General features: G+C 56.4%; 1 protein-coding gene across 7 annotated transcripts in view; it reads left to right on the top strand.

Moving 5' to 3' along the window:
- KCNC4 (potassium voltage-gated channel subfamily C member 4) overlaps positions 1-14410 on the top strand; it is a 50211-nt gene that overhangs the window by 2499 nt on the left and 33302 nt on the right. For all 7 annotated transcript variants that reach the window (XR_009564458.1, XM_060301458.1, XM_030868975.2 and 4 more), the window contains exons 2-3: positions 10499-11435; positions 13435-13638. Coding sequence is in view for 6 of the 7 variants with exons in the window: in XM_060301458.1 (XP_060157441.1) it covers positions 10499-11435; positions 13435-13638 (1141 nt within the window). In the remaining variant the exon portion in view is untranslated. The remainder of the gene's footprint in view (positions 1-10498; positions 11436-13434; positions 13639-14410) is intronic.

Raw genomic sequence — 14410 nt, 5'->3', positions numbered from 1 at the left:
GGGTTTCAGCCTCTTCAGCCGTAACACGCAGAACTGGGACCAGAACCCAGGCCTCTCATCCGGGTTTGGGAGAGCCCTTCTTTTTCCCAGGAAGATAAGTCAAGATGCCTGCCCCACGCCACGCCCCTGAGGCTTCCTGGACACCTGGGTTATCCTGGCCTCTGCTGGGATGAGGGGAGAGTCAGACAGGAAGAGCCTAATGTTGCGGGCCCTTGGGGCTCCCGCGGCCAGTGGCCAGCCACAGGCTGCCTGGTGATGATCCCAGATTTGTTGCCGCTTCTTTCTTTCTACTGCAGCACAAACTGGCTTCCCAGAAAGCCCTGGTTCAGGTTACTGCTTGAAATAGGTGATGGGGATGGGGGCAGGGGGGAGAAGTGTAGGTTGATTTAGGCAAGATCTAGTCCCTTCCCACCATCCCCTCCCCAAGTCAATCCAGTTTCCTCTAACCCGCTTAGGTGGAAGCGGGTAGAGGGGAAGGTAGGCTTGGGCATCTAAAAAGAAAAAAACACCCATGAAGGATGGCTTTAGATTCTTTCAAAAAGAGACCCCTGCGGGTTGGTGTCTGATCTCATGGATGGCAGCCTGAAGCCTGGCTGGGGTCTGTCTGGGAGACAGGAAAGAGCTGCGTGATGTGTTGGTTCTGGGGACTGCCCCCTGCTGTGGAAGCTGGTAGTTTCCTCTGGCATCCCAAGTCGTCATGTTAGTGAGTCTCAGGGCCCTGCCGCACTCCCCAGCACCTCCTGTGCTGGGCCTCAACCCAGTCATGGCAGAAAAAGTTACACTCCCCTCACTCCCCCAGGGGAGGGCAGGAGATTGGGAAACGGGGCTGCAGGGAGGGGCTCGGCTGGCATAAATGCTCTACCAGGGCACATGCATCTCCTGCGTGGAAGAGGAGGGAGGAGCAGAGGGCTCAGTGGCTGAGGCGTACCATCCCAGGGCAGCCGCTGGAAGGTAGGGACCTTTTTCTGGGACCGAGAGCAAAGCTAGGGTGCTGCTTTTGTTTGCCTGGCTGGCTGTGAGTCCCATGGGCTTCGCATGCAGTCCTCTAACCCTGCTAAGTGTTCGCGCTCGGCTGTGTGCAGGAGGGCAGAGACAAGTGCAGATCCTTCAGGCTCTTTCGAAGTTGGGGGTGGGGGAGGAGAAGGCAGATTTAGCTTGATGGAGTGGGGTAAAGGGGGCAAGCCAGGGAGGCAGGAATGAGATGAGGTGGTTAGGGGCCCTATTTCCGAGCATTCTGGGGCCTCTGAGGACTTTTCACCTGCTCAGGTTCCTCCCCCTTTGATTCCAAGGGACTGTACCATCAGTGAGTTTATTTTCTCCTCAACTCACCGCAGAGTGGTCCAGCCGGGGCTCTCTGAGTAAGCTCAGAGCCTGGTTAGCCCCTGGAAATCCTCCAGGAGCCCAAGATACTTGGCCCTTTGGATGTGGAATCACAGCAGCCAGGGCAATCCAGTTGAGGTCAGAAGTTTGGGGCTGGGTTGGGTAAATTCTTCCCACTTAACGAAGAAACCAGGATTCAGGGGTGTTAAGTGTCGTCACAGATCCTTAACTAATAAATAACAGAGCCGGCAAATCACCCCAAGTAGCCTGCCGTCTGGTTGTTAATACTGGTGTGCACAGCCATATGGAGCTTTGGTGGCACTCGTGCCAGAAGGGGCTTGCCTCCTGCTGAGAGGCACAGGCAAAGGCAAGCCTTCGGCTGTTCCTGGGACATACAGGGGAGAATACAAAAGTTTAAAAAATTCATTGATAAACAACCACCATTTATTTAGCGCACCATGCAGGTACTTTGCGTTAATCTCTAATCCTCCCAGTAAACTTACAGCGGAGGTATTATCCCCATTTAATAGACTGAGGCTGTGAGAGGGTAAACAACTTGCCTGAGGTCACACAGCTAGAGAGCTGTGGGCTGTGACTCAAAGCCAGGGCTCCCTCGCTACCCAGCCCTTGCTCCTCGGGTGATAACATGTTCTTGCCACTGAAGGCTGCTGTTTTTTGAGGTGGATCGTTCGTTACTCTGGTCTGGGAGGTGGCCTGAGGTTTTGTACCTCCCGTGGATGACATCAGAAAACCAGGGGCAGTTGGGGACATCAGAAGGGACACTTACTCGGTTACGCCTCCAGGCCTGAGGGTCTGAGGTGCTGGGGTTCTGGGGCTATGCCCGCCCTGCTCTGTTTACGCCAGGCCAATAATACCCCCTGCCCCTGTGCTGTCCCCTGGGTCTGTGCACATACCTTCCCTCCCTCGGCCTCCTCCCTCTGCCTCCCTGGAGGAAGAGGGAGGGGCCTGCAGCACTGGAGTGGGCTTGGGGCGCTCACCGAGGGCCAGTAAGGGCAGAGGAGCGGGGCGCTGCCCCGGGCATCTCTTTGCATACAGCAGCTGGTCATTTGAGTAGTGCGTTATGACAGGAACAAAACAGATACAAACGGAAAGTGAATTGAGCTGATTATGGGAGCCTGTTGCCTAGCTACCGGCCTGGCCCGCAGAGCCATTCCTGTTCAGGCAGGCTCCAGCCTGGGTGCTCACCCTGCTCCCTTCACAGCGGCTGGGTCCACGGACAGCTGCTGCTGTGGTTCTGTTCCCATGGCCTGACCTGGGAGCAAGCACAGGAGGCAGGCTGATCCTGTCCCCCTCTGCCCGCTGCCCGTGGTCCCAGGCAGAGGGAGGGCTCAGCAATGGCGAGGGTGACTTCCCAGACTGAGGCGGACCAGTCAGGGTTTGGGCAGCAACCGGAGCTCTAGGATCAGGCCTTCCTCCTTTTCTGAGGGCAGACAGGAGGCCTGATGAATGGGACCCTGGGACACTCACCTTCCTCATCCCCAGTCTCCAGAGGTCCCAGGGGCTGAGCTGGCTTTAGTCCAGTTATCAGCCCTATTAAGGATGATAGCTCTCCTTTGGCTAAATCAGTACCTCGATTGAGTTTTCTCATGGCGTTTCCCCTCTGAGTAGAGGAGGTGATCCCACGGGATCCCACTGCCCCAAGAGGCAGCTGCAGCTGGGGTTTCACACTGCTTGGGCATCCACTGTGCCAGTTGTCAGGTGCTGGCACACCTGCACTTTTTTCTAATACCTTATCTGACCCATGTGAGGCAGGGATTATTAACCTCAGCTTACAGAGAAGGAAACGGAGACCCAGAGGGGCTTGTTCAAGGTCGCATAGCTGGTGGGAGAACTAGGATCCAAGCCCAGATCTTGTGCGTCCACGTCTGTGCTTGTCCCCGGCTTCGGCCGCCTCCTGGGGCTACTGCTTGGAGAGGGCCCTTGACTTCAGGAGGGCCCTTCGGGAGGGGAGGGCCCTTCTGCTCTCCTCCCATCCCTTCCTTCACTTCTCCCTCCAAACTAAAGGCTCTGTCTCCTTGCTCCCTAGAATTGCTCACACCTGAGCTTGCTTTCTCTTTCTTTCCCTCACTGTGGGGCTTTTTATAGGACAAAAAGAAAGGGGGCTTGGTTAAGAGAAGAGACTAGGTGTTCCGTGGCCCAGGCAGAGGAATGAAACCGAGGCCTTCTAGGAGGGACATGCAGAGCTCGCTTCCTGCTCACCCCATCTGAAGGCCCCAGCTTCTCCGGCCTGGGTGTTGCCTGGGACCAGCCAGTCGGTGGGCATGACAGGCTTCTGAGTGAGGGCCAGGACCCGCAGTCCCATGCCCTCTGGGTGAGGAAGGGCCAGGAACCTGAGCCCAGGAGACTGGGTGCCCCAGCTTCCGCGGCACCCTTAGGGTCGCAGCGCCAGCATGCCCCAGGGCAGCCCCTCTACCGCCCTCCCGGGAACAGGAGCAATGTTAGGCCGAGGGCTGCAGGCCTCCCCCCACCCCTGCCCTGAGGCAGCCTCCCAGTCTCCTGGGTTTGTTTTCTGTTTTCCTCTCTTGTTCTGAACAGACCAACATTTGTCTCTGAACATCTTGTCTCTGGATGATGAGGTGTTTCTGTTTGTCTCCGTTTGGGGTGGGGTGTAAAGTGGGGGAAGGGATAAAATAAACTTGGGCTATTTTGGAGAGTTGGGGGAAGAGCAAGCAGGAACGGAGTTAGGCAGCTGGGCCTTGGGAACCGGCAGCCCCCAGGCCCTTCACCTCCACCTGTGGTCCGCGTCAGCCTGGGATGCTGAGCGCAAGGGTACTCGAGCCAACTTTGTTCCTCGGCAGCCAGCCTGCCACGACCTGGCCCAGCTCCCTGCTGGGGACTTCTCTGGGCTGGGTGAAGGTTACTGGCCCCCGGCAGGGGTCCCCATCAGGCAGCTGGCTTGACCCACCCCTGAGAGCCGCAGAGTCTTGAGAGCCCAGGTGCCTGGAGGGATTCTTAGGCATCCCTTTGTCACCTCTAGTCCCAGTGAGTGAGACTGATGATCTCTCCTCGTGACAGGCTCCCCAGGACCAGGAGAGGGTGCAGGCAGTCACCTTGGCTTCAGTCATTCAGGAAACATTTATTGAGCACTTACTACCTGCCAGACGCCAGGCTGGCCTCTATACATAGAAAGACGAGTTAGAGGTGGTCCCTGTTCCTAAAGAGAACCAGATCAGGTGGAGTAGGTGGCAGTTGGGGAAAACTGAGTGACAAGAAATGGTAATAATAATACAAGGTAGATCAGGAGAGGGGCCACAGTAGTCTTAAAACATGAAGTTCGGTGGAAGGTGAGAGGGGGAAGTGATAAATCCCACCTCTGTGTGCGATGAGGTTTTGTTTGGAGGGGGGCTGGTATGCAGGGAAGCTTCAACCAGGAAATAGAAGTTAAACTGGGTAGGCCCTGCGTGATAGTGACTTAGCTTCCTTAAATAATTTTTAGAAGGAAGCCAGTTATAAATAAATATATAAATAAATATTCAGTGTGGGTAGTGCCTAACCATGCAGAGTTAGTGAAGAAGGGAATTTCCTGGCCAGGCGACCAGCCAGAGCAGAGAGAGGACAGCATGGGACAGAAAGTCTAAGGGGCAGGGGTGTTTCGACAGATAGGCAAGAACCTGGAATTGCATTTGTCTGGATAAGTTCTTGGCCGGTGACGTGGACTGGCCTGAATTCCTTCTGGGACTCATGGGCTCTAGGCAGCCACGTGGCCCTGAGAGGCCCCAGGTGCTAGCTTGGCAGGGGCTGGGCATGGTAGAGGCTGGCTCTGACACCAGAACCAGAGGGTCCTGGCTCAGGATGGGAAGGCCCAGGGCCAGCCAGGTTCTGCTCTTGGGCAGCCCATGAAGGGGGAGGAGCTGGGGTCCCTCGGCTGGGACCTGGGCATCATAGTACAGGTCCTCACCCAGGAGCCCAGGGACAGCTCAGAGATGCCTTGCCTGGCAGACTTCCTCTCCTTCCCTGCTTCTCAGCCCGCAGGGCTGCCCACTCCCTTTCCAGCACCACCTGGGCACTAGGATCTCACTTCCCCAGAAGGCTCAGCTCCTCATCCCATCCCCTCAGATCTTCCTCTGCAAGTGTCTTTGGCTGTGTTCTCAAATTTCTCTTCTCCTACACTTCATCCTTAATATAGGTTTTTGGGCATGAGTCTTCTTATGTTTATCTGTCCATCTGTCTCCTTGGCCCTTCCTCCTTGGGCTCCCCTCCCCTGCTCCTGCTGATTGTATGCAGTTCCCAATGACTGGTGTCTGTCACCTCCTCCCCACCCCCCCAACCCAGCCTCTGCCAGATTTCTGAGCCACTCTAGGCTCGGTGCTAAGTTTTACAAACATCATTTCTTTTAATCCTCAAAATAACCCTATAAGATAGGTACTCTTATCCCGTCAATACATGAAGTATGCTGGTAGCCTCAGGGCCTTTGCACTGCCTGTTCCCGCTGCCTCTGGAGTTCTGCTGGATCTTCACATAACTCATTCCCTCACTCCTTCAGGTCTCTGCTTCGATGTCACCTTGGCACTGAGGCCTTGCCTGACCACCCTATTTGAAATAGCTCCCCCACCCTCACACTTCTTAGCCTCCTTTCTCTTTATTTTTCTCCCTCTTATACCATCTGACATACTCTACTTATTTGTTGACAGTCTCCTTCCACTGGAATGGAAGGTCTAAGGGGCAGGGGTGTTTTGTTTCCTACTGTTCCACAGCACCCAGAACAGTGTCTGGCACATAGTAGGTGCTCGGTTTTCCATTTTATGAACAAAGATCCTTAAGGCTCAGAGAGGGTAAGTAACTTGCCCAAGGTCTGGGCAGTAAGTTGCAGAGCCGGACTTGCGTCCAGAAGTGTGTGACTTTACATTACCGCCAAAGACAGTCGTGGGATGAGCTCAGTGAAGGAGGCTGGTCATGGGGCTGGCTCACCAGCTGAAACACCTGGGTCTCTGGAGACAGATGGGTCCCCAACAGGATACAGCCAGCCAGTGTGAGGGGCCCAAGGGAGCAGGAAGCTCGAAGGAGTAGCACTGTCCTTCAGAGAGGCTAGGACCCTCCTGTCCAGGGTGGCGAGACCCTCCTGTATCCTCCCAGCTGGCAGGAGAGGGGCTGCTGCTGGCCGAACTAGTCCACACAAGCGGTCTTCTGCTTGGGCAGTTTCGGTTTTTGTTTTCTTTGGCTTCACCGAGCGGCATGCGGTATGCCAGTTCCCCCTCCAGGGATCGAACCCACGCCCACCGCAGTGGAAGCGGAGAGTCTTAGCCACTGGACCGCCAGGGAAGTCCCTGCTTGGGCAGTGTTGACTTCCAGCAGAATCCATGCCTCTGTCCCCACACAGTGGAAAGAACGGACAGCTTCGGCCATGGGAACGAGGCTGGTCACTTCTTCCCAGGCCTCAGTTTCATCACCTATAAAACAGCAGAAAGGGAACTGAATTCAATGACCTTCCGAGTCCCTTTCTCTTCTGTGAAGCAAAGGCTTTGTGATATTTTGGGCTCCAGATCCAACTCGTCCTCAGAAGCTGCGCACGGGTGTTCACGGAGGCCCCCTCGCCTCCTCAGCTCTGTCACCATTTATTGAGCACTTACTGTATGCCAGGCACTTGCTGTGTAGAAGCTCATTTAATCCTGCAGTAACACTAGTGGGGGCACTAGTAGTGTCCCATTTTGTAGCGAGGAAACAGGCACAGAGTGCACCGTTTCCCTCACTGAGTAGCAGTGCCGGGATGAGGCACCCAGGCAGCTGACCCCAGGGCTCCTTAGCTCTCCTTTGCCCTCAGTCTCAGCTCCCCGAGGCTGCACAGCCCCATGTGTGGCAGGGGCCGATGGGGAGCGCTCTGAGGGGCCCTGCCAGCCTCGCAGGATGGGCCAGCGTTGGGGGGTGGGGGCACTGGATAGGAGGCTCAGGTGTGAGGCCTTGACCTCTGGGCTGGGCGATGCTGCTGCAGCCGCCGCCTCCTCGCTGGTCCCTTTCAGGTCCCAGTCAAGGGTTGAAAGCAGAATGAAAGCAGTATCCCTGCCACGAAAGGGAAAAGCCCCGGTGAAAGGCACCGATTGCAAGCGGGGCCACCACTTACAAAATAACTTGGTTTGGGGAATAATTTAGGGCCCTGAAGGGGTACCTGTAACTTCGGGACCCACCTGGGGCAGCCTGCCAGAGCACAGGCCACTGCATCTATCACCGCTCGGCCTTAGGTCTACCTGTCTGCTCAGGGAGTGAGGGCTTCCTGGGACCAGCCTGGAGGGGCCACAAGGGAGACTGAGGCCCCGTGTAGGTTTCATCAGGGAGGAGTGGATTGTCCCCATCTGTTTGGTCAGAGAGGCCAAGAGGAAAGAGCTCTGAGCTGTGCGTCAGGAGACCTGGCCTCAGTTTAATCCTCAACAAGTCATTTGCCCTGTCTCGTGCCTCTGTTGCCCCTGAGAAATGGACACATGTGGCTCCCCTTTCCCTGTCCGCATCCTCTGAGAGGGTGGCAGTGAGGGGTAGAAGTAAGTAGATGGGATGGTTCTGCGTTTAAAAAAAAAAAAAAATGAGTGAACACTGCAGGAATTCAGGGGGTTGTTCCCTAATGCAGGAGGGAGGAGTGGTTTGCACCCACTGGGCCTGCTGCAGAAGGAGCCCTTGGGGTGGACTTGAGGAAGGCACCTTGGCTCTGCTGGTGAGAGAGTGGCCCTGGCCACAGCACCCGCCCTGCCCTCCCCTCCCCTCCCCTCCCCTCCCCTCCCTGTGCCCTCTACTCAGCCCCGTGGCAGCTCTTCCTGAACTTGTTTTTCCAAATCACCAATTAACTTCACGCTGGGCTCCCAGGTGGGCCAACTCTGCTGGCTAACTTTTCCTCAGAAGAGCACCAGCTTCTGCTTCCCAGGCTTCCTGGCAGATCTGGGATGTGCTGACCCCACCCCTTACCCCAATGCCCTCTGCTTGGGAGGGCGGTGCCAGGACTCGGGGTTCCCAGCATCACCGTGGCCACTGGACAGGTGCCTCCACCGCCTCATCTCTGGATGGCCCTCGAGAGCCCATAGGCTGGAGCTATTTGCCTAATGCCCATGTCAACCTGTATTGTCTTGACAGCCCATTTCTCAGGGGAAGAAAACTGAAACCAGCAAGGGAACTTGAAATTCACCTTCATGGGGGGGGGGGCGGGAGGGGTTGGGGGTGGGGGGAGAAGCAGGCAAGAGAAGCTCCAGGCAGAGTTGTCAAGTGGAAAAGCGTGTCTGTGGTCTGCTACCCTGCTTCTCCTAACTTGCCGTTATCTGATCAACCTGTCCGTGTTCAAGTACAAATAAGTCTTACTGTGTGGCGGGTGTCTGTCCCAAGCCAAAGGTACACATTCCTAAGAGTGAAATAGCAGTCATCAGGGAGCTGGCTGGGAGCAGTATTGTTAATTCAGAGAAGACTTTCCTGGGTCTGTGAATTGACCCTGCCTGGGAGGTGTGAAGAGAAGGTACGGCCCCTGAGTTAAACAGTGCTGAGTTCAAGTCTGGTTTCCATCCCTTCCAGGCTGTGTGACCTTAGGCAAGTATATAACCTCTCTGATCTTCAGTTCCTCCTTTGGAAAATGGGATAATGGGGCCTACCTCACAGGAAGGACTGAAGGTGATAACACGTATAGAGTGCCCAAGTATGCCAGGCACAGAATAGATGGGTAATGAATGTTCATTCCCAAAGTTCCCTCCTCAGACTCGCTCCTGCTCCAGACGCCCTTGGAGGTGCTACTTCTTGCTTCATTTTCCCAGATCCCCCTGTATTCTCCACTGGTGTTTTGCAGTACCAAGAAGAAGTTGTGCCCACCCACCTCACCCGTCTTGGTGCAGACTCCCAGGGAGGAAAGCATCTCTGAGAGGCATCATTAGACGGGGCAATGCCATGGCCAGGTGGAAATCAGAGTGGGGCAGGCAATGGGGGTTGCCAAGGGGTCGTGGGGCCACAGTCCTCCCTCATCTATCAGCTCAGCCCGCTGCTCAGGGAGGAAGCCCATCCCCACCCACCAAGCAGGACAGAAAACAGCAGGGGGCATGGACACCAGCAAGGAGCACCCTGACAGTGGTGAATGGCATCACATGAATAACAGATGAAGGCTCCGTAATTGGTGTTATTACACATGCATTTCATCTCCATTCATAATGATTGGACACTTAAACCCAGCCGTTCCTCTGCTGAGTGCTGCTGTCATCATTCTAGCCGAGATCCCAGCAGCTGTCCAGATCAGCTGTTGCCACACTCTGATCCCAATGGGTGCAGTTTATTTTTTGTTGGCGCTCAGTGTCCCAGGAAATGTCAGTTCTCGGGAACGGGAGGGTGGCTATTCTGGGCAGACTACCCTGTCTCCTGCCCCGGAGCAGGTTGTCTTTCTTCAGACGCTTCTCACTGTCTGGGCAGTCGGCTCAGACATCCTAGGGTGAGAGGCAGGCAGGAGGGGCTGGGACTTGGGGCTTGAGGAGGTGGGTCATGGCCGGAGCTTAATAGGTAGAATGCCAGCCCCCTGCCTCTAGGCATATCCCTTAATGTAGTGGCCTTGCAATTTAGTGTGTATCAGAATTACCTGGAAGATTGTTGAAACATTACTGGACCCTCCGCCCAGCATTTGTCATTCAGTAGGTTGGGGCGGGGCCCGAGGCTTTGCATTTCTAACTAGTTCCCAGGTGATGCTTACGCTGGTGGTCCAGGTCACTTTACTGCCTTAAAGCCTAGTTACTTGAGGTGTGGTCTGTGGGCAAGCAGCCTCACCTGAAAGCTTGTTAGAAATGCAGAATCACAGGCCCTGCCCCAGACCTCCTGAATCAGAATGGCATTTTAACAAGGTTCCTGGAGGATTTATACAGCCATTACAGTTTGAGAAGCCTCAAAGCACAATCAGGTTAGAGGTGGGCAGAGCTAGGCAGTAGGCAGGGCCAGGCAGCTATAGTCCTCTGTTCAGTTCCTTCCAGCTAAAGGCAGCCTCTAACTTCTGTGCACCATGACAAGGATTGGGACATGCTGCCTTAAAGCACGCAAGCAGAGGGATGAAGACCCTTTGGGGAGGGAATTCCAGCCCCTGACTGTGTACCTTAATCCCACCTCTCACCACCTAACAGACTGCCTGGTGACCCACGGCCCCTCCCTCTACGGGCCGAGGGCCCAGTCCCTGCTGGGTGCATCTGTCCGTGACAGCTGCCTTCACTCTCCTCCCCGCCCATAGGTGGTGGCCTTTGCCTCTCTCTTCTTCATCCTGGTGTCCATCACCACCTTCTGCCTGGAGACGCACGAGGCCTTCAACATCGACCGCAACGTGACGGAGATCCACAGGGTGGGGAATACTACCAGTGTGCGCTTCCGGCGGGAGGTGGAAACGGAGCCCATCCTGACCTACATCGAGGGAGTGTGCGTACTGTGGTTCACGCTGGAGTTCCTGGTGCGCATCGTGTGCTGCCCCGACACGCTGGACTTCGTTAAGAACCTGCTCAACATCATCGACTTCGTGGCCATCCTGCCCTTCTACCTGGAGGTGGGGCTGAGCGGCCTGTCATCCAAGGCGGCTCGCGACGTTCTGGGCTTCCTGCGCGTCGTGCGCTTCGTGCGCATCCTGCGCATCTTCAAGCTTACGCGCCACTTCGTGGGGCTGCGCGTGCTGGGCCACACCCTGCGCGCCAGCACCAACGAGTTCCTGCTGCTCATCATCTTCCTGGCCCTGGGCGTGCTTATCTTCGCCACCATGATCTACTACGCGGAGCGCATCGGCGCCAGGCCTTCCGACCCGCGGGGCAATGATCACACCGACTTCAAGAACATCCCCATCGGCTTCTGGTGGGCCGTGGTCACCATGACGACGCTGGGCTACGGGGACATGTACCCCAAGACGTGGTCAGGCATGCTGGTGGGGGCGCTGTGTGCACTGGCCGGCGTGCTCACCATTGCCATGCCCGTGCCTGTCATTGTCAACAACTTCGGCATGTACTACTCTCTGGCCATGGCCAAACAGAAGCTGCCCAAGAAACGGAAGAAGCACGTGCCTCGGCCGCCCCAGCTGGAGTCGCCCATTTACTGCAAGTCGCAGGAGACCTCGCCCAGGGACAGTACCTACAGTGATGCCAGCCCCCCTGCCCCAGAAGAGGGTGTGGTTGAGAGGAAACGGGCAGGTGAGATTGGGGGTTGGGAAGGAAAGCCACCTCTCCCCCAGTGGCCAGGGGAGTTCCCAGGTGAAACTCAGCCCTTGGAACTTGGGATTGTGCTTTTATTGCTCTGGGCTTCCCGAAATATAAGGCGTGCCTTTATGAGGGCACAGTATGGAGGCTGAATATCTATTCTCTGATAGCTTCCTGAACATCAGGCTCTGTGGAGTGAGTATCCCCCTAAATTTAGGCTGCTCTGGGCAGTGCGTGGGGCTGTAAATTAGAAGCCTGGGTTTCTAATCCCATCTTGGCCATTATGCTGTGTGCCCACAGGCCAGTCACTCACCCTCTCTGGGCATAGACTCCTCACCTGTAAAACGGGAATGCTGTCAATGTCTTACCCCGACTTTGACGAGACCCAAACAAATGATGGACATGAAAGTGCTTGAAGAAGTTAAAACCACTTTACAAATATCGGGCGCTGTCTTTATTAGCTGGAGAGTCGGGCAGCTGTTCTTCTGAGGAGAGTCAACACATGAATCATTTCTTTCCAAACGTTCCAGTCTAGTGTCTCTTGGCCTGATAAATGTGATAACGTAATGGCAGTGGGAGTCTGCCTTCTGTTTGGCACAAGCTAGACTGAGTCCTGGGCTCGGGGTTTAACATGGGACGGAAGGGAACCAAGAGGGAGCAGCCCAGGCAGTGTTGGGAGAGGGGAGAGGAAAGGTGGAAGAAACTGGTAGCTGCATCCTGGAACGGGAGGACCTGAGGGTCTGAATCGTGCTCTTCAAGGATGAGAAAGGCCACCCCAGGAAAGCTTGCTTCTACCTGAGTCAAGAGTGAAAGGAAATTGGCTTCACCCACAGCAGCGTGAAGTTAGGTTGGAGAGTGGGAACCCAACTGTTAGGTACGGGATGGGCTCCTGAGGGAGGTATGGGATTCCTAGCATGGGGGGGCCGTCAGATGCCAGGCCGTTGGGGAGCGGGGGGTGGGGTGGTGCCAGGAGACTAAGGGAGCAGCTCCTGTCTCGGCTCTGGGGGCAAAGTGGGACTCGTCCTTGTGGGGAGGTGCCTGACTTGGGACATTCACCTGTGGCCCGTCCTACGTGCTGGAGCCACTCACTCCCTGGGGTCATTCAAGGGCCCGGGTCTTTCAAAGACCTTGATGGAGCAGTACCCATTAGGCCCCCCTCTTCTCCCCCACCAAGATGGTACCGTCTTCCCCAATCCCTGAACATAAATCTCCCAGCCAGTACCCCAGGGAATTTCAGCTCTACCCTGAGGTCCATTCAGGGCTCAGAGAGAGTAACTTAATATCAAAATGTACAAGTCCCTAGGCTGGCTCCGCAATACCTACGGCGCCACGAGCCGTTCCTCAGCCTGACCCTAACTGCTCGGTCACGAAAGGGCATCCCTGGCCACTGCCTTCAGACCAAGGAGCGCCCCTTCTCCAGATCCCAGGGCTCAGCTTCATCTGTGCTGCTGCGTGCCTGGCGGAGCAGGGGTGGGACTAGAGCCCACAGCAGTAGGAGCTGAATTGCAGCCTCTTCCCCTCGGGGTCCTCCCCAGACACAGGGGAGCCCCGAGAGCACAGGGCTTTAAATCCTTCAGGCACTGACTCTGGCTTGGATGCCTGGTGAACAAGTGCCTTCGGGTGGTCCAGGAAGACAGCTGCGGACGCCACACTAACAGTTTAGCCCTGGCAGTGCTACCCTCACCCCAACAAGCCAGACATTCTCCTAGGGAATGCAAACTCATCCGTGTGTCAGCCTGAGCCAGACCCAGGGCAGAAGCCGACTCTGCTGCCTGCCTTGGACTGATCTCAAAGGGCCAACTTGGGGAATCCCTGCTTTTAGGGTATCTGTGGCCCTGGCCGAGGCTGGGAGGGAAGCCCGCATCCTGTCCCCTGCCCCCCAGGACCAGACCCACTCCCTGGCTCCGGCAACACTCTCCCCTCGGGTTGGGTAAGTGATGCTTTAGGTCTGGGATTAGCCCTCATGCAGCCTTCCTTCTGTCCGCCCCTTTAGACTCCAAGCAGAACGGCGATGCCAGCGCGGTGCTGTCAGACGAGGAGGGAGCCGGCCTCACCCAGCCCCTGGCCTCCGCCCGCACTCCGGAGGAGCGCCGGGCCCTGCGACGCTCCGGCACCCGAGACAGAAACAAGAAGGCAGCTGCCTGCTTCCTGCTCAGCGCTGGGGACTTTGCCTGTGCCGATGGTAGTGTCCGGAAAGGTATGGCTCCCCAGGCTGGGCAGGGGGTTAGCCCCCACGGAGCTGAGTCTCCCCAGTGTCCCCCATGGAGCTTGAGGTCTCCTCCTCCTCTGAGGCCATGGACACCATCTCCTCTGCCTCGGATGCACCCTTGCTTTTAGGATGGGTCCCCTGATATTCCAGTTCCTGGATTAGAAAGGCCTGCAGCATCCCCAGAAGATACACAGAGCCCCCTGGGTTCCCCCAGGGGAAGACAAGTGCTAGAGGGTGAGGGGACCCCAGATCGAGGCTCCTGCCGCCCCCTCCATTTTATTGCCTCTCTTCCTCCGGTTCCTGCAGTGGTCTTCAGGCCTGGCTCCTCATGGCCATTGCCAGCCTTCCCCTAGGCCTCCCTTAAACACAGCTCAGGCTTCCCCAGGTAAGTAGTCCTGGGAGATGCCAACACACTCAGGAGTCAGGGTAAGAGCGGGGTGCTGGTGTGAGGTCTTCAGAGAGCCTGGCTCAGGCCCACCTCCTCCGTCTTGCACTGGGGGTTCTGCAGCCGAAATCTGCAAGCCCCTGAGATGGAACTGTTCACTCCGGGTAGAGCCAGAAGGGTGACCAGGGGGAGGGGTGGACAGGGAGAGTGGTTCCCCTCTGAAGTGCGGTCTGAAGGATTTGGCAAGTTCAAGGGAAGGCTGAAATGCCATCAGCAGACCCCATGCAGAAGCTGGTCAGTGGAGCTAGGGATTCCTGGCCTGAAAAAGTGGGACCGAAATGATTAGGGATGGTTGAGAGCCAGTGGTGGCTGAGA

The sequence above is a fragment of the Globicephala melas genome, chromosome 1 (assembly GCF_963455315.2).
Source record: "Globicephala melas chromosome 1, mGloMel1.2, whole genome shotgun sequence".
In the NCBI taxonomy this organism is placed as follows: domain Eukaryota; kingdom Metazoa; phylum Chordata; class Mammalia; order Artiodactyla; family Delphinidae; genus Globicephala; species Globicephala melas.
Note: the sequence above shows the minus strand (reverse complement) of the source record. Positions and strands in the feature narration are given on the sequence as shown.